Source organism: Pollicipes pollicipes, unplaced genomic scaffold (genome assembly GCF_011947565.3).
Source record: "Pollicipes pollicipes isolate AB1234 unplaced genomic scaffold, Ppol_2.1 Scaffold_7231;HRSCAF=8579_pilon_pilon_pilon, whole genome shotgun sequence".
NCBI lineage: Eukaryota > Metazoa > Arthropoda > Thecostraca > Pollicipedomorpha > Pollicipedidae > Pollicipes > Pollicipes pollicipes.
This window is the reverse complement of record NW_023597034.1, coordinates 18799510-18823749: the sequence shown is the minus strand read 5'-3', so window position 1 is coordinate 18823749 and position 24240 is coordinate 18799510. Positions and strand designations below refer to the sequence as shown.

Sequence of the window (24240 nt, the reverse complement as noted above, 5' to 3'; positions counted from 1 at the left end):
ACCGGCCGGAAAATGTGGGACTTCGGCTGTTCGGCCAGCCGCGTTCTCCAACGGACCTATATCTTTGCTATCACTGATCGCAGCTGATCTGATATTTGATCTCACTGATCGTCTGGAGAGTTTCAGTCACATTTAGGGCGATTTCTTGAGGAAATGTGCTCTAATACCTTCAGGGTTTGTAGACCGAATCTGCTTCATCAGGCGGCGCCTTTCTGCAACGTCGCAATATCAGCAATACGTAACAGCTAGGTGGTTTCCATAAGCATGACAAAGTAAAAGCTTTCAACTTGCAAAAACAAATCTGAAGCTCATGGCTTGCAAACAGGTCTAGAGCCCAACGACCAGACGTCGTAGCGATAGCAGGCAAACTGATGTGACAGAGGAGAAGCAGCCAATCACATCGGCAAACTAATGCTGACAGGGGAGAAACGGCCAATAACATCGGCAAAGGTGTGTGTGTGTGGAGGGGGGGGGGGGGGGGGGAATCGATACCACAGACTACCACGCGCTATCTTAAGCGAACCATGTGTGTTTTGAGGCGTTTGTAAGGCTGGATATTTTACATCAGCGTTAAGGGGAGATTAGAACGAGGAACTACCTTCACGATGCCGACGAATGTACCTACTACATTTCACTAGAAGACCTCACAGCCGTCCGACCCAGAGGTGCGCCAGTAATCCACCGGAAAGTGCCCGTAGCCACCCATTCCTATGTTTCCGAGTCCCACCCCTTCCACATTCATAGCCAGGCAATTTTCATCGCAAGCTGTTTGTAAACTTGGGCGCGGGCGAGACGACGAGGCTCGCGAGGCGACAGCGGACGCGGCGTCACCACCCCTCGCTGTCGTCACCAGCAGCAGAGGTTGCTGCTCCCGGCGTGGCCCACCCTGCCAAGTCGGGGAGGGGAGGGGGATGAGGGGGGCAGACGCACGGGGTGACGGCTGCGGCGAACGGCTGACGCAGACAGCGTGTTCGTGTGCGGCGGCAATGTCACAGACGAGGCAGAGGCGGAGCGTAACACGCACGCGCTGCGACAACAGTGATGGAAACTGGCAGCGTCCAAACGTGCCGGTGACATTGTCGGCACACGTATGAAACCACACCGTCGTTTCCCTGCGTTACCGTTGACATTACAGATCAAGGGGACGACGGGCTGTCGGCATCATCTGTCAATGGTAGTGCCAGGCTTACGCTTCTGCCGTTCCTTACACGGTGCATTTTAGAACACCCGTAAAGGCTACGGCCTAACTAGCAGCGACAAAGCCCCGTCATTCAGTCAGTGTATCTACACAATGGCAATCTGCACATCCTGGGTCTCCACTTCCTTTGACTTCTCTTGAAGACGTAAGCCGAAGAAAATACGTGTGGCACCAGGCGAGCCCGCCAGCATGCGCCACTGTCCTGACCCACTGACCACCGGTCGCATCCCATCTCCCTCACCAGGGGCGGGGCGGGGCGGGGCGAAGGTGACCGCTGTTTGCACGGTGCAGCCCGGCTCCTCCGCGCCGACCCAGCATCCGTGTAAACACATCGGCCCCCAATGGCGGGTGGGCGGCGCGACCCTGACTGGGCGAAAACGCAGTTTCACAACGCAGCCGTTCCTGCTGGTTCCTGCTGGGATTCGGCGGTGAATTTCCGTGTAGGCGGAGCTGTTTACGGAGCGCTCCCAGTGAGCGAAGACTTCAGACCAACCGCGCCACCGGCTTGAGGTCAACGCTGTCACGGCAGCGGGCACTGAGCACCAGCTCGCCACCGGCCTGAGGTCAACGCTGTCACGGCAGCGGGCACTGAGCACCAGCTCGCCACCGGCCTGAGGTCAACGCTGTCACGGCAGCGGGCACTGAGCACCAGCTCGCCACCGGCCTGAGGTCAACGCTGTCACGGCAGCGGGCACTGAGCACCAGCTCGCCACCGGCCTGAGGTCAACGCTGTCACGGCGTCGGAGGTTGCCACAAGACGGAAAGACTGAGGGATAGCTGTTGAATGAGTTTGCTTTTGTGGCCTTCACCTAGATCGAATTTTTAAACACTTCCTCAACCAGCGGCGCCTCCGCTGGAATTATTCAAGCAGCTACCAGGTAAATAGTCTCTGGTCGTCTCGTCGGCCGGAGAAATCTGCGGAAAAGAAAAGAGAAGTCCGCAACTTATCATCTCGTCTTCTCGTGGCAACACGTAACCTCTGTAAGAGCAGCCTCCGACACAGACCATTCTGCCCGTAGCATGAGTACAGTCCGTTTCCTGAGGACGGTCACCTCATCTGAAGCGTCTGATCAGCAGAACCCCTCGGCACAGGCCGTCGCCGGCCGCGGCGCACACGGCACCAAAATAACAATGCCACGCCGGCCGGTAATTGTGCTCGGTTCCGGTGCGTCGGCTGACCGTGAGAGTCTGGCCCGCCGGGAGCCCCGCCACATTTGTCAGTGGTGAGTGCGGCCGGCGTCCGCGACGGTGGCCGGGGCGTGCCCGGACCGACAGCGGCGGCGGCGGCGGCGGCGGGCACTGGCCGGGGCGTGCCCGGACCGCCGCTGTCGGCCGGCGGCGGCGGCGGTGGCGGGCACTGGCCGGGGCGTGCCCGGACCGCCGCTGTCGGCCGGCGACGGCGGCGGCGACGGCGGCGGCGGCGGCGGCGGCGGCGGCGGCGGCGGCGGCGGCGGCGGCGGCGGCGGCAGGCACTGGCCGGGGCGTGCCCGGACCGCCGCTGTCGGCCGGCGACGGCGGCGGCGGCGGCGGGCACTGGCCGGGGCGTGCCCGGACCGCCGCTGTCGGCCGGCGGCGGCGGCGGACAGTGACCGGCGACGCCATCCCAGGGGCCCGCCAGACACACGCGACGGCGCCGCCGCAGCCGCGCTTGCGCAAATGAACGTGTGGAATGGGCCCATTTCGGGGCTTCACACTCGTACCGAGTGAAAGTTTATCTCGGAAGTAACAAAGGACGGCGTGCGAAGAGGCCTGTTGCGATGGCAGTGGAAGGGACCACGGCTGCGTCCACCGTACATGCGGCGTTCCCAATGATCACAAATAGTGCGTGACAGAACAGGAACCCTATAGGGAACGACAGGATCGGGGTATGCTGACGAACGAGGCTGTCGTCATGAAGTGTATCAAGGAGAATAGCGCGCCGTGTGCTCGGCCGCACACCAGCACGATGATGATGCAAGAAACACGTTCCTGCCATGGCCACAACAGCCAACTGGCTAGCCGTCTAGCTTGGTGGTTACGGACCGACGCAGTGGGTGGAGAACGTGGTGTGGCGAGTGTGACGGCGGCCGCACCAAACGCAAGCTCACTGTTAACAATTGGCCATTAGACGGCGCTCGATCAGGTTCTGCCATGCCACCTGTTCGCATGGCTCTCCGCTAGTGATGGGCACCGTTACATCACAAAAATATTCACAAGGGCCAGGAAATCGGCATATCAATCGAGACGCATTGGGAAATGTCGGACTATTATAATTAGACAGCTCGACGGAGTGTGGATGTTGGGGTGACTTTCAACCACGTGGTGTCCCATCGGCGAGAAAGAAGGCTGTGATTGATCGTGTTAGGGCGATGTGAACATGTGTTCAAATATAGGGAACACACAGTCCTATTTCAAAACAGCTGTCATGGTTTCCATTTGTCGCTCGTGATAGCTGGAACCAGATGAGACTAAGACAACATTGTCTTACGCTCGCGTGTTTCCGGCTTCAGCATAGGCAGACCAGTCGGATTATAAGACCATTTCGCCACGCTCAGGCGCGTACTCTGCGGCAACCTCATGTAACACAATACGATACAGTCAGCTGCTCGTGTCAAACGACCCAGGGCAGCCATCCGTCAGGGACATTTCTTGCAGGCCAATCCCCGGTCACCACCACCACCAGGACCTGGTCTGCATTACCGATGCACAGAGCCAAGCCCCAACGCACCAACCGATCCGGAGCGACACGTTCGTTTGTCCGCTGCGGGTGTTATGAGGCCCATCACGTGCCTAGCCGTAGGTGCGACATGTCCGTTTGTCCCCTGCAGGTGTTATGTGACCCATCACGTGCGTAGCCATAGGTGTGACATGTCCGTCTATCCCCTGCAGGTGTTATGTGACCCATCACGTGCGTAGCCATAGGTGCGACATGTCCATCTATCCCCTGCAGGTGTTATGTGACCCATCACGTGCCTAGCCGTAGGTACGACATGTCCGTCTATCCCCTGCAGGTGTTATGTGACCCATCACGTGCGTAGCCATAGGATCGACACGTCTGTTTGTCCCCTGCAGGTGTTATGTGGCCCATCACGTGCCTAGCCAGAGGAGCGACAAGTCCGTGTGTCCGCTGCAGGTGTTATGTGACCCATCACGTGTCCCGCCACGAGAGCGTTGCGTTCGTCTATCCACTGCCGGTGTTATGCGACTCTGGGCATCGCTGCCGGTGCCCAGAGCTGAGCCGTCACGTACCTGTCTATCAGGAGTTGACCCGGACAGGGCCGGTGGTCTGGTACTGGCCCTTGCTGCACATCTGGTTCTGCAGCTGGTTCAGGTACCGGTTGCCCTGCTGCATGTCGTTGGCGCCTACGTGGCCCAGGTGCACAAAGTTGGTAGGTTCGCCGATCATGCTGCGGTCGATTCGGCGCCGCTTCTGGAGACACAAAAACACGGAACGTCACACACTTGTCTGTCAGACATGCGGAACGTCACACACCTGTCTGTCAGACATGCGGTGCGACACAGTCTTGGGAAGGGCCTGGCTAATGTTGGACCGCCAGCGACGGCTCGCCGAAGAAGTCAGCCAGCACGGCACTGCATCTCTGGCGGGAGGCTGGCCGGCTCAGGGCTTGCAGTGACAGCCAGCCAATGACGGTCACAAATCGACACGCGGGTGTTAGAGACAGGCTAGTCCTCAACACAGCGAGCTCCGGCAAACGAGGCGACAACTGAGCCGCCTCAAAACGGACCGTCGGCCGAACGAGTTCGCACCGGCGCGGGTGGCCCTGGGCCATGACAAGCGGTCCGTTCCTGTCCACAAATCGACACCCGTGTGTCAGAGACAGGCTGATCCTCAACACAACGAGCTCCGGAAAACGAGGTGACAACTGAGCCGCCTCAAAACAGACCGTAGGCCGAACGAGCTCGCACCGGCGCGGGTGGCCCTGGGTCATGATAAGCGATCCGTTCCTTTCCCCGAACAAACTCACAAAGCGGCCGGGGCCCTACCGCAGCTGTCTCAAGCATCTCCACGGGGCCGCCACCTCGATACGCATACGACAGCACAGACCGGGCAGCGCGGCGCCCTGTTTATTGGGCAGTAATCAGTTCCCGCCGCTGAGAAATGCGGCCGGGCGGGCGTGAGCGGGGCCAGACGCCGTTCTGTCGAGAGGGGTGCCACCCGACGCACCGAGCAGGCATGATACCAGCAACAGTCCGCACCATCAGTCTGGCACCGAACCGTCCGCCGTCTGCCGTCTCCGCCCCGACGATAGTTCAAGGACGACGTTGCGAAACGACCCGCACAAACACCGCGACGAGCCTGGCAAATACACACATAAAGTAGTGGATGGCACTCTGTCGGCGCCGGCGGCGGCGGCGGCGACGAGTTCCTGCCGGGGCGCGGCCGCGTCAAATGCGTGCCTGGCGCCTCGGGAGAGGAGAGGGCGTCCACAAGGACAAGGCACCGCGCCAGTGCAAACAAATGGGCGATGGTGTCATCTGTAGTGCAGCCCACCCAGCCCCTCAGCGAGGGTCAGAATTTTCGACCAGTGTTAACGCGCAAGACAGAAAAATGCCGTTACATTGGAGGTCGATGCTGAGAAAGCTGGCTCAATCAGCCGATATGTAGGATATCTGAAGAAACGCAATGGTATCCCAAATGTGCTGGATTGGACGATATGTGTTCCAATCGAAAAAAAGCAGCAGCACCCTATCTTTCGAAGGGTGCATGGCTCACACGTCATGACAATCGAGAACACACGTACCGAATATTACGACAGGGAGCAAATCTGTCGCACTGTTCGAGTTTGACGCCATCGTACTCATAAATCGTCCATTAAGGCGCCGCCACAAGAAGGGCCACTGCCGCCTGAGTCCGATACTCTAGCAATCAACGGCGCCTCGTGGCACCTGATACGTGCAAGGCGAAGGGGGAGGGAAGGGGACGGGTGGCACTCCCACCTTACACCCGGCCGTTTCGTCTCTCACTGCCCAGGATCCGGGGCGGCGAGTCTGGGACCCGGGTCTGGGTCCGGGTCCAGAGTTCGGGTCCGTCGTCCATGCCGCGCGATCAACACCAGCGGGCCCACCTGACCTCGGCTGTCTCCGAGCAGCGCACCGGCACGGGTCGCGGTCGGAGCGTGGCCATATACGGGCTGTTCACATCAGCCGTCAGCTCCGAGATGTATGGCGCTTCGTGCCAGCGATCCCCCGACTGAACTCTGTCACGTTTCACAAGGCCCGTTCGACCCAGGCGCGTCGGATGGAAAGCGGCGGCGCGTGGCCCGTCATGCCTGCAGCGAGCCGCGCGGCCAGCTCCGACCAGTGCTACCTTAGAGGCGCAGCTGGGCCTATCGCTATGCTGGTCGAGCGTGACGTCCGAGAACCGATAGGCAAAACAGCCGTGGTGAAACGGATTTGATGTATACGAACGAGCGAGACTTTTACTCTCGGTCTGTGAGCTGTGACAAACGCCATGAGAGAGCGTTGTACATACTATGCACATAGTATGCACGTGGTGTCGTGCAGTGTGATATATACATATGCTGTGTACTGGCTGACGGCTCATGGACAAATAATGGCATTAAACCACATAGCCTCCACATGATTAGTTACGTTATGAAGCGAATCGAGGCTGTCCAACGTCTTCCGTTCCCTGTTCCTGATCTGATTTCCGCATCAGACCAACTTCTTTCACGGCTCTTATCACCCGGCCGGGTTGAATGGACAGTGAGTGCGGACATGTTGCAATCACCAGGAAGTACAGCTCATACGTTCTAGCCTGGAGCCTGACCCCTTTCTCTGCGCAAGCTTTCGGCTTCTGGTCGAGTCAACCAGCTGTTGCATGAACTCTAACAATTGTGTACCCAGAAGATTCCACGACACTCTCTGAAACCTACAAAAATGATAGATACCGTTGCGCATGCCCGTCTAATAACATCTAGTCACGTCTGGATTCCAAACGGCTGCTTATTCCAGGCCATTACCAATCTCGAGGTAATCTCCGTTTCCCGGGGTCGCCGCGCGATCCGCGGCGCTTCACATGACGCAACAGCGCCGAAGAGCAGAGATCTGGTGCCGATTTCGACAGGCGGCGGCCACTGCACGCCCGGGCTACAATCTCAGCTGAGCAGGGCCATCGGCGCAGGGGCGTAGCCAGTGTGGTCCAAGTGGGGGAAGGCTGGTCGATACCGCACATCAGCGGCTGACGCCCGCTTGAGACGCTACTTGATATCAGGGAAGGACTGCTTCGCTGACGGCTTTCGCCGTCCCAGCCACCTGAGCCCGTCTCTAAGGTGACACCGGAGCGCGCGGCAGACCGGAATACCGATGAGGCCGGGCGAGCCACCCCGGGCCACCTTGGCCCGGTCCACTGGCCGGCTAGCCGGTGTCGGGGCGCCGTCATTGAGCGGGGCAGGGCGCATCGGCGGCCTGGCGCCCCCGCCTGACGTCCGTAGAGCTGCGGCCTCAAGAGAACACCGGCCCAACTGGCACTGACGCCGCTCCGGACGGGCAGCTGTCGCGTCTGACGATAGCACCTTCTCGTGCTGCGAGCAAGCGGGGACATGGCTCAAGCGAAGCCGAGGGTTTCTCGCGTCAGGTTTGCCTGCTCAGTTCGGGTGTTGTTCGTGCTGACAGAGCATTTCAAGCCGCTTGGTTAGATAGTGTGCGGAGCAGTGAGCAATACATAGCAGTCCACACATGTCTCAATACACGGGCGCTGCGGCTTCCGGGGCGAGACTGGAGGTCCTAAGCCAGGGTGCGGTCACCGGCAGGCTTCGGCTCGGCGCCTATCACCAGAGCCCACGGTCTACCGACCTCCCTTTCCTTCCTCAGCGGTGCCGTCACCGGCGGCCAGATCACCGGCAGGCCTGACGGCTTTCTCGACGGCCGCTGGCTGTCGGTTTCACAACCCGTCGCGCGCCGACCCATGACGACCCAAGAGCCCGGCCGGCCGATCCAGCCCCGCGGCCCGAAGACGGGCCCGCCCAGGCTGCCCGCCGGCCGCTGAGGCAACCGCAGCCAGTCAGGCTCCCGACGCGATAGGCAGGGTGGCGACACCAAACGTCCTGTTGCGGGCCGGCGGCAGACCGGCTGCGGCGGAGACGGCTGACTGGGAGCTGGACACGGCCTCGCTCTGGGTCGGCTCTGCACTCACTGGGGCTGTGAGCCGCCCGGGTCGTGCCCGCTGTCAGACCGCTGCCGATCTCGTGCCTTGAAGCACGGTGCAGCCATCGGTGGTAGTGTTTCGGCAGCGGCCCCGGGCCGCGGCGCCGGAGGATCGGTTCAAGCGGCTCCCATCAGTGGTCCCGGACCAGGTAAAGCGACTCCCTTCAGTGGCCCCGGGTCGCGGCGCGGGAGGACCGGGTCAAGCGGTTCCGATCAGTGGCCTCGGGTTGCGGCAACGGAGGACCGGGTCAAGCGGCCCCCATCAGTGGCCCAGGGCCGTGGCGCTCTGCCGCCGCTGGGACACGAGTTATGGCGACGACCCACCGCGCAGCGCGCCATCAAAACCACTCTGCACTCTGCAGGGGGCGCAGAGGGCGCCGAAGGTCAGTCGGCCGGGAACGGCCGCACTGAGTGGGCGGCGTGACCCCGCTGTTAGCGCGGCGGGACCCCGCTGACCGCAGCAGCAGCCGTCAGCAGCAGCTGTGCATTTGTTCATGCGCCGTTGTCCTCTCACCGCAGGGCGGTAGCAGGATGCTGGGACGTGAGGCGGACACGCTAAGGCCGCACTGAGCGGGGCTGGATGTGCCACTACTGTGCAGTGTAGCAGCAGGAAAACGTGGTCAGGGCAACAGCACTGGCACGCTCCTCGGAAGAACGAGGAAAATACACGTCATTCACGTCATTCATGTGTTACTGCAATCTTAAACGGCACGAATTGCAATGGTGAATTGACATTTATGAGGAAACGTAAGAGCAAATTACCTTCCCTTGTATCGTAGCAGTGCATTGTTTCTGAGATGATATAAATCATGGCTATTTCACCGCTTGCAATGCCAATGGGAGACCTAGATTGTAATGCAACCACAACTGATATATGGAACTCTCCGAGCCCTTTCAAGACGCGTCATCAAAGTATGCCGCCATTAATCCATGTGCTTTCGAGCCATGAGCACAGGTACCAGCTCGTCCACATCTTGTGTGATTGTAATTGCCCACTAAGGTCATGTTTACACAAATCTCCTTCCTCATTGTATACCCAAAATGTATACCACGCAAGAAAGGTGACGGCGTAATCAAACTAACGTTCACCACAGTGCCCCAATATGGCTAGAGTCGCTGCCACCCAGCTCGACCCACCCAGCTCTCAGATCCCTGGTCTCGCCTGAGGCACTCATCACCCACCCCAAATATGGCTAGAGTCGCTGCCACCCAGCTCGACCCACCCAGCTCTCAGATCCCTGGTCACGCCTGAGGCACTCATCACCGACCCAAAATATGGCTAGAGTCGCTGCCACCTAGCTCGACCCACCCAGCTCTCAGATCCCTGGTCTCGCCTGAGGCACTCATCACCGACCCAAACATGTGCAATGCAACGTCCTCTTTGTGTTTAGCTGCATCATCAGCCACCCACCGTTAAGCCACAGGTCAAAGTGACATCTTGACACTAACAATCACTAACAACGTGATATCCACTCATGAGAGCGTGTCAGGCGTATCCCGATGGATCGCTATAGACAATAATGACGTCACACGCTCGGCAGCAGCTGTGCTGACGGCACTGGAGTACTGGAGTACCATCAGTAGCAGCTGTACTGACGGCACTGGAGTGCCACCAGCAGCAGCTGTGCTGGCGAGACTGGAGTGCCATCAGCAGCAGTCGTGCTGGCGACAATGGAGTACCCTCAGCAGCAGCTGTGCTGACGGCACTGGAATGCCATCATGTCGCGCACAAATAGCCAACTGTCGAGTGAACGATGTCCCAGTGCTGGTGATGTCACCACGAGCGAATGGTGTCGGGACACTGTTCCGCGTGATCACACGTGGCCGCGGACGCCTTCGGTCAAGCAGGCGATCTCAAACGTGCCCGACGTGCCCAATGATGCCAAACATCGAGAGTTGTTCGTCTGATGATCACATACACGAACACAAACTGTACCGCCACCCATCGGGACTATGAGTCACTACCAAACACGGTTCATCAACATCGTCGTGATGAGAAGCCTCATCGATTATCTGGATCAGGTCGATTCACATTTTGCCGCGGGACTAATGACATGTCGCGTGGTGCGCACACGCAGGGATCTTCGGCTAAGCGGGCATTCGCGTGCGTCCACGGCGGCGGGACGGACGAGTCAGCAGCCAATCCAGGGGAAAGGGTATGACAAAGACGTGCGTACCATACCACCGCCCGCGCCGTGTGCTCTCGCTACATGGCCCGTACCAGCACACGACATGCAGACACGGATGAGTCCAACAACACGTGGAGACAGAACGATTCATCACTCGGTGACGGGGGAAAACAGACGTGGTCGCCAACCTACCGCCCTCCCGCTAAATCACAGAGTGCACCATAGCGACTGACACTGTCCAGATTCCAGGTCGGTCGGACGGAAAGCGGTCCTGCAATGACGTAGGGCATAGAGGTCGGTGAAAAAGACAGGATGTAGGTTTGGGGTATCGTCTACATTCTGGATGTAATCACATAGCGTTCACGATGATTCGTCAAATGCAGCTGTCACCAACGACAAAGCTGTTTGTCGCGAACTTGAAAAACCTTAAATTGAGAAATTCAGAAGGTATTCCGCACTGGATAGCCTTTCTCCATAGAAGTTCGTGCGATGTGGAGGCCATTACTTTCCATGTATGAATCATTCGGATGCAACGAGGCCCTCAAAAGGGCGTCGCGGTAATGTCTGTGAGTCAGCATTGCCGGGTGGACACAACCGTCCCAAATCCAGACGGTACGCATATCATGTCAGGCGCGCTGGATATTGATTAGACGGTGTCCAAGGCCAGGCGGTCGCCATAACACGGCCGCAGGTCGGCGGCGGGTGACCGCAGGAGGGGCCGGCGACGGCTGGGCCGCCGCTCCCACGAGGCTGGGCCGGGGCCGCCGCCAGTGGTGGCGTCACGCCCCCGCCGGCCCCTGATCGGCCAGCAGAGCAGGACCGAGCTTCGGCAGCGGGCTCTGCTGGTCCCAGACCGGCCAGCGGAGCAGGCCCGAGCTCCAGGAGAAGGCTCTGTCGTTTTCGCTGATGCCCAGATCTGAGCCAGTCTCTGGACACTGAATTGAGTGCGTCTCTGAAGTCTATGCCTAAACTAGATCTTGATGACTGAGTCTATATAGCCCACAAACCCTAACACTAGGCTCACCGAATGTTGTAAACAAAGAACAGCCGCCTTTAGCCGGTTTCTGCGGGCTGGGTTCCAAGCTAGTAACTGATGGTTACTTCTGGGACGTCTCTGAGAAATCGAACCTTGACGTGACGTACCTGTGGGCATTGCTCTCACTTCCGAGAATACAACCCGCATAACTTGGTGCTATTGGACGCCACGGTACCAGGAACGCACGGGTGCACGTGGTCCAGGCGGCGGCGTGCAGCCAGTCTGCAGCGATGCGTCGCTCGCTTTGCTGCTGGTGATACCAGCTGCTGGGTTACTCCCCTCCGTTGACGAGTGCTAACGGGCCACGTCTGCAGAGGGGACCGGCCTGCTCCGCTAACGAAACGGAATTCATCGTTTTGTACGGAGGAGGACCACTAGGCTCTTGGTAAAATCCCATTGCGATGAATTTTGTCTCAACGGGCTCATCCCCACATTCTGATGTTCTCACGCTTGCTCCACAGAGAAGAGCGCATCCGGCTTCTCTGATGAGACCCGTCCCCCCACCCCCGCCTGTCATGAGGCCCCCCCCCCCCTACCTGCCTCTGTCGGTGCGCTACTGACGGCCGTCTTATCAGCTCGAGCACAGACCGTTAGCCGTCAAGCGGGGGAGGCGGTGTTGCAAACTGACCGCAGGCGGCGCGCTGCACCGAGCCCGCCTCTCCACCCCAGCAGGCCTTCAAGGCACGCCGCCGACGGCTCCCTCCCTCCCTTTGCTTTCATCAAGTCTGTTCGAGCTTCTTGGTTCTTGGCACCAGACAGCCAGGAAACAAGCCATCGTTGTAAACGGGCAATCGACCACAGATTGCCAATACAGCCGAAGGATGCACCAATATGCTCGACAGGTTCCCTCTGAAGTCGTGTACACACAAAGAGTACTCAACCAACGCGCAAGATAACGAGTAACCGCTGGGAGTAACCGCTAACCGCCTGCCGCCGCTGACATGACACATCCCGGTTTGGCGAGCTGGCCGGCGCGCGTGGCCACGCCTGCAACTCGGCCGCCAACCGAGGAGGCCGGGTGCGGACGGCTTCAGTCCGTGCTCGGGCCCGTCCAGCAAGCCGTGACCTTGTCACAGCTGCAGCCGAGCGGCCAATTCCTCGCGGGTCAGGAGATAGCGCGGGGTGCCCGACATGACATCACCATCGACGACGGTGCGACGCCTCGGCCAGACGGTAGCCGGTCACTGCGACGTCTCTCGGCCAGACGGTAGCCGGCCGCTGTAGCCGGCCTCTGGTGCGACGCCTCTCGGCCGGACGGTAGCCGGCCTCTGCGACGTCTCTCGGCCAGACGGTAGCCGGCCACTGGCGTGACGCCTCTCGGCCAGACGGTAGCCGGCCTGGTGTAACACCTCTCGGCCAGACGGTAGCCAGCCACTGGCCGCCGGACGGGCCGACCAGGCCAGCCGTTGGCAAGCCGGTGACCCCGCGCCAAACCAGGCGAGGCCACGTGGCATGACGGTGCCATCCAGTATGGTGAACACCTTGCTCGGATTGGGGCGAGTTTAGAGTTTGACTGGAAGTGGAAGTTTTGGAGGTGCATACAGTTTGAACGACGTGGACAACGGTGACGTTTCACATTGCATCTCGTTTCACATTGCATCTCGTGTCACGTTGAGCCAAACACCCACAGTGTGTTTCACACGTATCCTGCAACTAAATAATATCATGGCATTCGCTCATTGTACGCATCGTTCCATTCACTGATCTCTAAAAGAATGTGTCTGAAAGAATGCGTCTGCCAGTTCAACACCAGCACCACAGCGTCCGTACAGTATGGCAGTTCTCAGCAGTATCATCTGGTGAGTCCGAGTGCATTCCTAAAATGCCGCAAATCTGCATTCGTCTAAACACATCAAACCTCGGCCGTTCCGGTCCGAGGGCAGCCTCTCGCCTGCGAGCCCAGATCGCGTTCCTGCCGGCAGGCGGGGCCCGCTGCGCCGCGGTGGACACTACGCCACGTGGTCGCCGGGCACGCTGCTCAGCGGCGGTTGACACTACGTCACGTGACCAGCAGACTCCGCCGGGCGACCGATCACGCGCGCAGGCCGGGAAAACCGGTGTGTGGAATGCAAGGTTGGCTGGGGGACGGAGTGTAGCGGCCGCCGCATGCCGTTCAGGGGCTTGATCTGAGCGCTGCAGCTCAGCGTCTCATGACTGGTTGTGTTTGACGTTAGCTGTGTCATGCATGACAACCTACGAGCTTCACATTCCTGACCAAATTATGAAATGCTGCCCTTTTTCAACAGCTCAACATTAAGCACCAAAATAACTTGAAATCTGGCTCCACTGTACTCATGTATTCATGAGACCTTCGAGGAGAGCGCAGTTGGTTTGAATGGGTGACCACACCACGGACGGGGTGATAACGGTGGCTTGTGAGCTTCCACCGTACCAACTGAGGTGTCGTCGATTTAGCTCTGTTCTGACCAGGCACAGCTCGTTTGACACAGGCACAGCCTCGCTTGGTCGGTACGTACGGAGGCCGGACGAGACTGTTTGAAACGGGACGGAACTTAAACAGCTGACTGAAACCTTATACCGCTGCCTCAAATGGACAGCTCAAGCGAACTGAGCTCCACCTCTGGCCGGGGCGACCACTGGACACCGAGGAGCCTCCTGGAAGGCCCGCTCGGGGACGGCCTGGCACCCGGCGCGGACGCCGACCGCGGCCGGTGTGTCAGTGACGGCGGCTGATGGGTCAGTGACGACGGCTGGTGTGTCAGTGAGGGCGGCCGGTGTGCCGCTGACGGCCGGTATGTTAGAGACGACCGGTTTGTCGGCGACGGCCGGTGTGTCGGTGAGGGCGGCCGGTGTGCCGCTGACGGCCGGTATGTTAGAGACGACCGGTTTGTCGGCGACGGCCGGTGTGTCGGTGAGGGCGGCCGGTGTGCCGGTGACGGCCGGTGTGTCGGTGACGGCCGGTGTGCCGGTGACGGCCGGTGTGTCGGTGACAGCGGCCGGTGTGCCGGTGACGGCCGGTGTGTCGGTGACAGCGGCCGGTGTGCCGGTGACGGCCGGTGTGTCGGTGACAGCGGCCGGTGTGCCGGTGACGGCCGGTGTGTCGGTGACGGCGGCCGGTGTGCCGGTGACGGCCGGTATGTTAGAGACGACCGGTGTGTCGGCGACGGCCGGTGTGTCGGTGAGGGCGGCCGGTGCGCCGGTGACGGCCGGTGTGTCGGTGACGGCGGCCGGTGTGCCGGTGACGGTGACGGCCGGTATGTCGGTGAGGGCGGCCGGTGTGCCGGTGACGGCCGGTGTGTCGGTGACGGCGGCCGGTGTGCCGGTGACGGCCGGTATGTCGGTGACAGCGGCCGGTGCGTCGGTTACGGCCGGTGTGTCGGTGACGGCCTGTGTGTCGGTGACGGCAGTCGGTGGGTCAGTAACAGCCGGCGCCCGAGTGCCGAGACAGCGGGCCGCCGAACAGATCGTGGGCAGCGCCGCCGTAGGGGCGGCATGCTGCGTGTGTCGCACCGTCACCACCCCGACAGTGAGACGGCCCCGTCATCGGAGCAGCGTTCGACGGAGCAGCGTTCGTCGCCCAGGGGGCTCTCCGACGGCCAGTGTCGTCTTTCGATCGCCACTGATAACCTTGCAACGGGTATCGCCCATCCGTCACCCGGGGCAGCCTGCCGTCTCCGGGCAATCCTGTCACTAGGGCATGCCTGTTACCAGGGGCGGCCTGTCGTCTCTGGGGCAGCTCGTCGGGCGCCGGCCCGACAGCCATCCCTCGCTCGACAGGTAAATATTTGGGCCGCTCGACCTTCGCACGGCGGTGGTTTGGGTCGGTTCCACAGCTGCTGATCGGCCCGAGCTGACCGACGGCTCCGCGCGTGCCGCGCCTGCTGGCCACCGGCAGCACCCCCGAGACTCCGGCGGTGGCTCGGGTCGGCTCCACAGCTGCTGATCGGCCCGAGCTGACCGGCGGCTCTCGCGTGCCCCGCCTGCCGGCCACCGGCAGCACCCCCGAGACTACGGCCCATACCACAACGACTGAACCATACTGTCACGATTATAGTCCAGACCGTAGCGACTTTGACCCATACCGCAGCGACTCTTATCTGGTCCATATCACCGCGACTCTGACCCATACCGTAGTGACTTTGACCCATACCACAGCGACTCTTAGTCTGGTCCATATCGCAGCGACTTTGACCCATGCCGCAGCGACTGTCTGGTCCATATCGCTGCGACTCTGGCCCATACCGCGGCGACTTTGGCCCATACCGCGGCGACTATGGTCCTTATCGCAGGCTGGCCGCGCTTAATGGTACGGTAACGCGGCGGAGCGCGAGCAAGGGCGCCTCTCGAGGAGCGCGCCGCCGAACAAAGACGCCAGGGCCCCTGGCCACAAATCGTCCACCGGAAGCCGTTCAGATCCAGATGAATGGCGCGATGCCGGCAGTGCTCACCGGCCCGCTTCCGGCTGGATTTCTAGCCCGTCCTCCGTTTGAGGCGCATTAACACGCACACCGCCACAATTGTTAGAGCTTCACTGCAGGTTCACACGCCTGTGACCTTACTTCCTGGGGTCACCCGCGTACTATAATGAGGTTCAGAGAGGTCACCGGAATGCCCTGAGTCGCGAGTTTGATGAACCAGGCTTTAAAAACGCAGCCAACTGAGCCACGAATGCGTCGCTGTAGCTCACGAAGCTGCTCGTCACCCGGCCCATGGCGGTATCTGGGACGATCAGATTGATTCGCCACGCTCAGGCGCACTCTAACGCGCAAACGAGCCCGTTATATGGGTCACCGGAAAGGGAGATGACACCGCGGCGAGCGGACCGGCACCAGAAATTGCCGCGCAGACTTTCCTTCACCGCAGCCCATTACTCTCGCCGGAGACGGCTCGCGGGCCGCGCACCCCGACCGGTACGCCACTGACCCGTTTCATCGCGTCGAAGCGTGAAGCAGTGAATCATCATGAACGCTTCGCTGGCCGCCCGGCGCGACGGCACACCGGCAGGTGAAAACGTAATTAACTGACGGTATTGCTGAGCCGAGCTTGGCGACCGCGGCTGGGTACCAAAGGCCCAGAATGTGTCGACAGTCGGCGGTGCGCACAGAATGTGTCGGTGGTGGTATGGAACTAAGACATTTCTCACCACCACACCGGGCTTTGTTCAACGCTCGGTCCAGCCGCGCCGAGTTTTCGCCATCGGTACATTGTCTTGTACGGATCTTCACCTCCCACTGCATTCCGACGTCGCGATGAATCAGCGCTAGTTGTGAGCTGCTGAGTGGCCACCGGACCGGATGCCGAGCTCACTGGGCACGACTTCCCACGTCCTGCCACACACCGGCACTTTCTCTCCGGCGTCGGCCGGCGGCGGCCACGTGGCATGGCGCTGGCTGCGTCGACCCCTGCCGACAGGCGCTGGCGGCCGACGGCCGGAAGGCGCCGTGATAGGACGCCCCTCTGACCTAGACGGTACGTCACAGCGGAAAGGCCGCCGACGGTCCGAGCAGAGCGCAGCGCCGGGGCAGGGCGCCGGCGATGGCGGCAGTACACGGCTTTGTGGGATGATCACACCAGTGACAAACTCTCCGGCAATCGATTCGTGAATGATTCGTGAGCGCTATCCAGATTTGGGGAAGGTACCTTACCGACTGGTCCCAGCTTAGTTGAAGACTGTTTCGGCGGGTGGCAAGACCGATAAGGCCGAGCTCGACGTGTTGGCGAGCGAGACAATCAATCGCACGTCGCCATGGCCGATTCCAGAACCGTGAACTACAACTCTGACTGATCGACGAGCCTCAGTCTGGAATACGAGCCCCAAACTCGTGTCTGGGCACGATTTCCAGTTTATCGATGATTCATATCTGTTTACAACAGGCACCAAATGGCACACCGCTTGGCGTATAGCACAAGGCCGTCGGTGGACAGCGGCCGATAAGATCATGGGTGAACCATTGTTCGTTGGCAACAGAATCGATCGATGCTAACACGTTCAGGTTTCTTAAGTAGGAACAACATAAGGTGGAGACTCAAACCTGATATGAGCTTATTTTGTGTCCGCTCTGTGCTTTGTCGTCACACGAAAACTTTATCGCGTGCAAGGTAACGCGCCACTGTGAATCCGTTCAGATTTGTGTAATCTCGGAGACGATAACACGGCTGTGGCTACAGCCAATGTGCTCACATCACCCGAACATTTCGGCTCATTCCTGACCTCGACTCTGGGAAACTATGAGCTTTTCTCATAAATTGTCGGCCGTTTGTCTTCCGCCACTTCCGGCCGTCTCTCGCGGCGCGCCGCTCCGCCAGCCGCGCGCGCTAAAGCAGGCTTGGGAACGGCGGGCACCGCCTGCGGAGCGCGCTGATCTGGGGCAAGACCGGCGCGGATGCGGCGGCTCCGCGCACGCGCCCCACGAGGCGTCTCCGCTGAGGAGCCGTCGCCGGCGGGGCAGCGTTGTGTCGCCGGCCAACAACAGCGGAACTCACGAGCTCCATTTTCGCCCAGTTGTGTGACAGCCAGTGCGCCGTGCGATAACGCGGCGCCGGAGACAATGCCACGTGCTCGTTGTGTCGGACTCCCGGCGCGGCGCGGCGCGGCGCGGCGTGACACGAGCCTCTCCGTTAGTCGACCGCTAGCAGGTCGTGCCACCAGCTGCCGTTACATCCCGGCTCGTGCAGCGGGCGCGGCCGCCGCGTCCGCCGTGTTTCGTGACCAGGCAGTGCGTCCAACGACGGGCGCCTCGGCGCCGAAAACCGGGTCTCCACGCGTGGACGGGGTCGCGCGGGTCACGCGCGTGGCGTGCTGGCGCGCCCGTCCGCCGTCCTGAGACTAGCAGCCCGAGGGACATGCTACCAGGCTGGACTGGCTGGTAGACTGGACATTCGTAGACTTCGCCCCCCCCCCCCCCCTGATGACTGGCGCGTGACTGGGCGGCGGCGGTGACGTCAGCAGAGCCACCACGGTGACTCAGCGGCGGCCGCGGCCCGCTACGCGCCCGGTCAGCATCTGAACCGGGACGAGCGGACGTGCCGAGTGCGTGCCGGGAGCGCTCGCCTGACCCGCGGCCGAGGTCAGCCGCCTCGGGCACATCAAAGAAGCCGCCGCGTGGAGCAGGCGGGCGGCTCGGTTTGGGTGCGAGCGCTACGCGACGTTCATAACCTGAGCGGGGGTTCGAGAGGGCAGGTCCTACATCCACAGCGCAGTGCTGACTGGAGGCTTCCCTGGACCTGCTCCGTACATACGCCAGTGGTGTTGGCAGCCATCCATTGGGGAAGTCTGCCCAAGTTTCCGGCCCTTTCATGCAGGATCAAGAACTTGGCTTGCAGCCCAGCGTCGCAAAAGATGACAAGTCGAGCTGTGCAGCAGCTGTCCCGCCCGTCAGATGTGTCCAACACGAAGCTCCTCACATTTACAGAAAGCTTGGCTGCAACTGGACTACTTATTTCGTAGATCATTAATAAGCGTCCACTTTACTGGGCTCCATCCAGCCTGCCAAGGAAGTGAAGTGTAACTGCACGGGCCGAGCGGCAGCTGTGCCAATCGTCCGCACACTGAGTGCAGAATCCTTCATATCACCTAAGCTACAGGCTTACGCGCCGGTGGGCCACATAGGAAAGACAGTGCAGTGCCTGGCTGGAAAAATTTGCCCGGTGTAGCTGGGAACCATCCAGGAAAGACGTCTTGTTTTGGATAAAAAAACTAAAAATAACGGCGTTTTCATCATTGCAGGCAGCGAAAATAGCCATGGCAACAGCGTCGAATTACAAATGTCATCGCGGAGGAGAGCGCAGAACGGTCTGGTTTTGTGTGTAATCTATGCCTCGTGCATAGACCACGACCTAATCTTGCCTCTTAAATCATTCACACCAAATATGAGGCAACAATAATGAGTGGTTTGACACGTTCATTACTCCATGGCGGCGTGGCGCCATTCTTCAACAGCAGCGCCGTCAGTCGACCGGGTCTCACCGAGGCGCAAACAATCCAATCTCATCACAAACAGAGCCGGGGCCCGTGGCGGCACGACCCCTGGCCAAACAGAGGCAGATCGGTCAACTTTCCACGCTGGCGCTATCGGCCTGCTTCCGACCGGGCCGCGCGCGCCGCGTGACCCCGCGCTGGTGCCACCCGTCCATCAGCGCACCATTGGGGTCACGTCCGCTCTCTTCGTGTGCCAGAAGGGTGCCCGCCACGGGTGAATCCTTTCGCCCCGTGCGCCAGAGGGCGGACGTTCGCACCACCGACATGGACAAGGAGCATGACTATTGTCTCGTCTCCCTGGGTTCGGAAGGAGTGCCATCAGTTCCATATACAAGGGAGGGCACCCAGAACAATGCGGACAGGCCGGTGGACGCGCACGTCATTGATAGAAGCGCCTACCAGTCGTCTCCAACACACCACCCGACTTATTCATCCATCTATTTCGTAAATTAATGACACAATGCTCGACGCTGGTAGCATGCTTGCATGCATTTAACTGGACACGCACGTTGTACACTCAACAGCGCAGAGGTTCCTTCTTTTTTAGTCGGCACCCTTGCGGGGCAGCCATGCACTTCCTTGCTGTCAGGATGCTGCTGCATTACGCATGCGCACAACGTGCCTGTCGGGCCCGGCGGTCAGAGGAGCGCCCCGGTGGCCCAGAGCGATGCCGCGCACTATGGTCAGGTCCGACGACAAAGGGTCTGTCGCCATGTGAGCTCACCGGCACCGGCGCTGACTGGCGGGCCGTTCATGGCTAGAGGGCGGTCGCCCTCCAGTTGCTGCCATCTCTTACACGGGAGCCGGTCTAGGAGAAGCCTACCGACGCCAGACTTCATAAAAAGACCTCCCACCCATCTTGGAACGCGCACTAACCCGCTGCGCCTCCGAGCTGGTCCGTGCTGGTAGCATTTATCGCTAGCTTTAAGGGAGGGTTCTACATTTCTTCGGTGTTTTAAACTGAAATGGCCATCTTGAAGGCAATTCCGTGCAGTTCACTGCTCTGCAATCCCTCTGCACTCACTCCTTAAGACCTAAACCCCTTAAGTTTCTAAGCTACACACTCGCGAAGATGTGCAGACTTCTTCGGGGCAGACTATTTTAAGGTCACCAAGGAATCCATGACAACATAGTAACGCCATTCAAATACTACCATTCTAGTAGCCAAGCGGCGATCGAGGCGAAACAAAATATAAGTGTCGAGTCGTTCATATCTGGCGTTCGTGCGCACGGTTTCCAGATATAACGGCCGTCAATCGGCTTCCAGGCAATGTTGTACAAGGTACGATGATGTAATCAAACAATGACGCATCGAGGAGCATATTTACAAAACAGAGAAATCGTGTTGCCTTCAGCAGTCTTTTCCATTTAAAGGTAAACCAACGATTTAAGTGAGTTAATTTCATCATATCTTCTGCTTGCTTCAATATCATAAAATGTGGAGCATTCTCTTTAACTTGATGGGCATTGGCCCTAAACCGATATTCTAATATCGGGATCAGTGTTTAATAACCATAATATGCAAAACTGATGACAGCAATTGAGAGCACGTGCAAACGCATGATCACCTACGCAAGCAAATCTACAAACATTGGAACAACGTTTAATTTGAGAGAGTGTATCAAATGTTTCAATTTTCACATAATCATAAGGACTGCAGCACTTACTTCAAAACACGTCGCCTTTCTTCGACAGCCCCTGTTATGGACGCCCCAGTCCTCCGTTGCCGTTGATGACGCACATCGTGCCGGACCAGCCGCCTTCACCCAGTTACGTTGCGTGTCCTGCGGGGCGCCAGACCTCGCCACGCGCGGGTCACGGCCGCTGCCCCCCCCCCCCCCCCCCCCGTCAGCGCATCGCGCCACCGCGTCCGGACGCGCCGTTTCACCGGCGGCGACGCGACGCATCTATCCGCATCCACCGCAGATTGGCGAAAGCGACGCACAACGCGCCAGCGCGGCGAGCGCGACGCGCGACAGACGCGGCGGTGGCGGTGCGTGGACACGCGGAGGGTCATAGAGCCGTGAGTAGGCCCGCCTGCAGCTGGTAGGCCCGATGGGAGCGGGTGGGAGACGGCAGGGTTGCCGTGGTCGTTCGGAGGCCACCGGCTGCCCCAGTGCGAAACTTGTGGCCGGCAGCGCCCGCAAATCAGCTCAAAGTGCGCTGGTGTTCCCTGCTCAGACATGACAAGACCATGAACTGCTAATAAAGAAATACTGTAACGAAGTCTCATTGCCTGGGAGCACGGCAGCACTAACCCGGGTCTCCGTTCTTGCCTGGCTACTTTGTATGCGTGCGAAGCTCGTCGCGGTTCGCAAAGGTCCCAGCCTTACACACTGCTTGAGGCTTGGTCAGCATAAACCCACCAACCATCACGGGGATTAAGGCGAAAGGTACGCACTGAACGCAAAGTGAATGCGAATTAAATGCCAGACACTGTTCTGGCTCATAACTGCAACACTTGAATCGTCTGGTACCTACAGCCCCTAGTTTTGTTCCCTTGGCGCAGAATCGGTACATTACCCTGATGCTAATTACCCAATGTCCGCCGGGTAGTGTAATAAACGAGGGTGCTGCTTCCTTCCTCTCGATTTAACTCGGTCCCCTCCGCTCGACCCCACGCTGAGCAATACTTCCGCCACCGACTGACGGGACGCCAATGGATTGTGCTAAGCGGGCGAACAAAGCAGCCGCCCGAGCCCGACAGATGATGAGTTATCGCCCCCGGACGCGCCTGAAGCGGGGTTCGTCACGTTTACTTGGGACTGCGGATGCCAGATAAGCCAGAATGCTGCGTTCTGTAATCAGAGCTGCAGACTTGGCGATGGGCTGTGTTCTCCAGCTAAATATACCAGATTTCAGCGCTATAACGTAGAGCAGGAGAGCCTTCTGGGATTTGGAACGTAGGGCACATGCATTGGATTAGAATGTACTCGAACTTTACATCCAGACCTTAATGCAAACTCATAGAGTCAAGAAGTCCCATGCAGAATGAATATCTGAGCGTGTGGTATTTAGTTTATTTGAAGAAACTGTGACCACAGGTCACATTCTGTCCATTCAATACATTTAATGGCGTATTCAAATGGCTTCCAGAGCTCGATGGAAGGGTTAGGATTCGACTCTCCAACTTCAGGAGTCGAATCCCCGTTTTTAAGGATTGGCTGATTTGCAAGATTCGAATGCATACGGATCATACAAATCCGAATAATAAGCTCCAGTTATGACCCTCCAGCCCTTTCACTGTTCGCACGAATCCTCTCTCAGCGGGCAGCACCAGGCTGCGCTCCGCCGGTCGCCGGCAGCCCCTCTGCTGGCCGCCGGCAGCCCCTCTCCCGCCCGCAGCGTGCAGCACCGGGCCGCGCCCGTCGGCCGCCAGCGCCGCCATTGTGCGATGCCGGTCGGGCAATGCCATTACCCTCCCCGCCCAGCCAGCTGCCCGGCCGAGTCACACAAGAGTCGCCGTCCGCCGCCGGCGAGGGGGGGGGAGGCATCTGCCACCGCGCCGCGCGGCGTGCGCTGACCCAGTTCGCACAGTACGCGTCACCGCCACGACCGCCGCCGGCGCCGCTGGAAATAGCGTCGGCTGCAAGAGGACGGGGGTGGCGGCACACGCCGACGACGGGCAGACAGTCTGTGACGGGAGATCGCCGCCTGGGAGGCAGGCACCGCCGCGAATGTGCCGGCAGCATACCGAGGGCGAGGAGCCTAAGTTGACCACCAATCTGGGGCAGTTGTCTGGCCAGAACTCAGCCGTGTGAGCCACGAGCAGTTAGGTGATTTACGTGCCTGGCGCGCGCATATGATCGCGACCATATCGAGCTTAGCAAAAATATTCCATAACGGGGTTGGGGCGATGAGTAACCGCTGCCGCAGTTCTAGACTGGCCCGACTGGCCATCAAAAGTGTCAGTTGTCTCCCCGGAGACAGAAAGACAGCGGACCAGTGCGACCCGGGGGAGGGCACGGCACGGCTGTACGCCGACGTCACGGTCGAGCGGACGGCTGGGGACGGACGCGCCCGTGCATGATTTCGACAGACGTGAAAGGCGCCGGCCCCGGGGGCGGCGCCTCAGACGAGCAGCCCGGTCACGAGTGGAGGTACGAGCCGTGGACGGGCTAGTACAGAAGGCACCATCCCGACAGCCGAGCCGCCAGCCAACAGCCAACAGTTCGCGGCGCACGGTACCGCGGTCACCGCTCACGTGACGAACGGCTGCGGCCCAGCCGGCGACGCTCGCTACACAGCGCACACATTCCGTCGGAGAGCTGGGATAGTCACTCCGCCGTCACACACGCCCGAGGGCTTGATTCAAAAGCGATGACGTCACGATCGGCGCTGCGTGACAGCGGGCGGGCGAGCGGCGCCACGCCAGCCGTCGGCGACGGGCGCGCGCGCGCGCGCGGACTCACCTGTGGCACCTGGGGCGTCACACAGCACTTGAACCACTGCACCCAGACGTCGCCGCCGGGCTGGTGGAACGACATGGCAGCGGCGGGGCACAGGTCACGCTGCGCCGGCCGGGTTCACTGGCCGGGTCACTGATAGGTCGTGAGGTCACGGCGCGCGCCGTCAGCCGGTTACCACGAGGGCATGTCGTTGAGCCGGGCCGGCGGCGCAGGGCGAAGGCAGGGGGTCAGCTCTGCTCCACCTGCCGGCGACAGAGATACGGCGTCAGACCACAGCTGTACACAACTAATGCGATCTATTCGGGGTAGATAAAATCCTAGTTCTTAAACCGATGCCCTTCTGTGAAGCTTCGCCGTCTACCCGAGCCAGCCCTCCGAGCTGA

General features: G+C 60.0%; 1 protein-coding gene across 1 annotated transcript in view; it reads right to left on the bottom strand.

Annotated features, from left to right (window-relative positions):
* Nucleotides 1–24120, bottom strand: part of Spec2 (CDC42 small effector protein Spec2) — a 27808-nt gene extending 3688 nt beyond the window's left edge. Inside the window, exons 1-2 of the mRNA XM_037232691.1 lie at nucleotides 23861–24120; nucleotides 4427–4607 (exon numbers count right to left, since the gene is read on the bottom strand). Coding sequence (XP_037088586.1) covers nucleotides 4434–4607; nucleotides 23861–23935 — 249 coding nt within the window. The 5' untranslated portion in view covers nucleotides 23936–24120 and the 3' untranslated portion in view covers nucleotides 4427–4433. The remainder of the gene's footprint in view (nucleotides 1–4426; nucleotides 4608–23860) is intronic.
* Nucleotides 24121–24240: the final 120 nt, after the last annotated feature.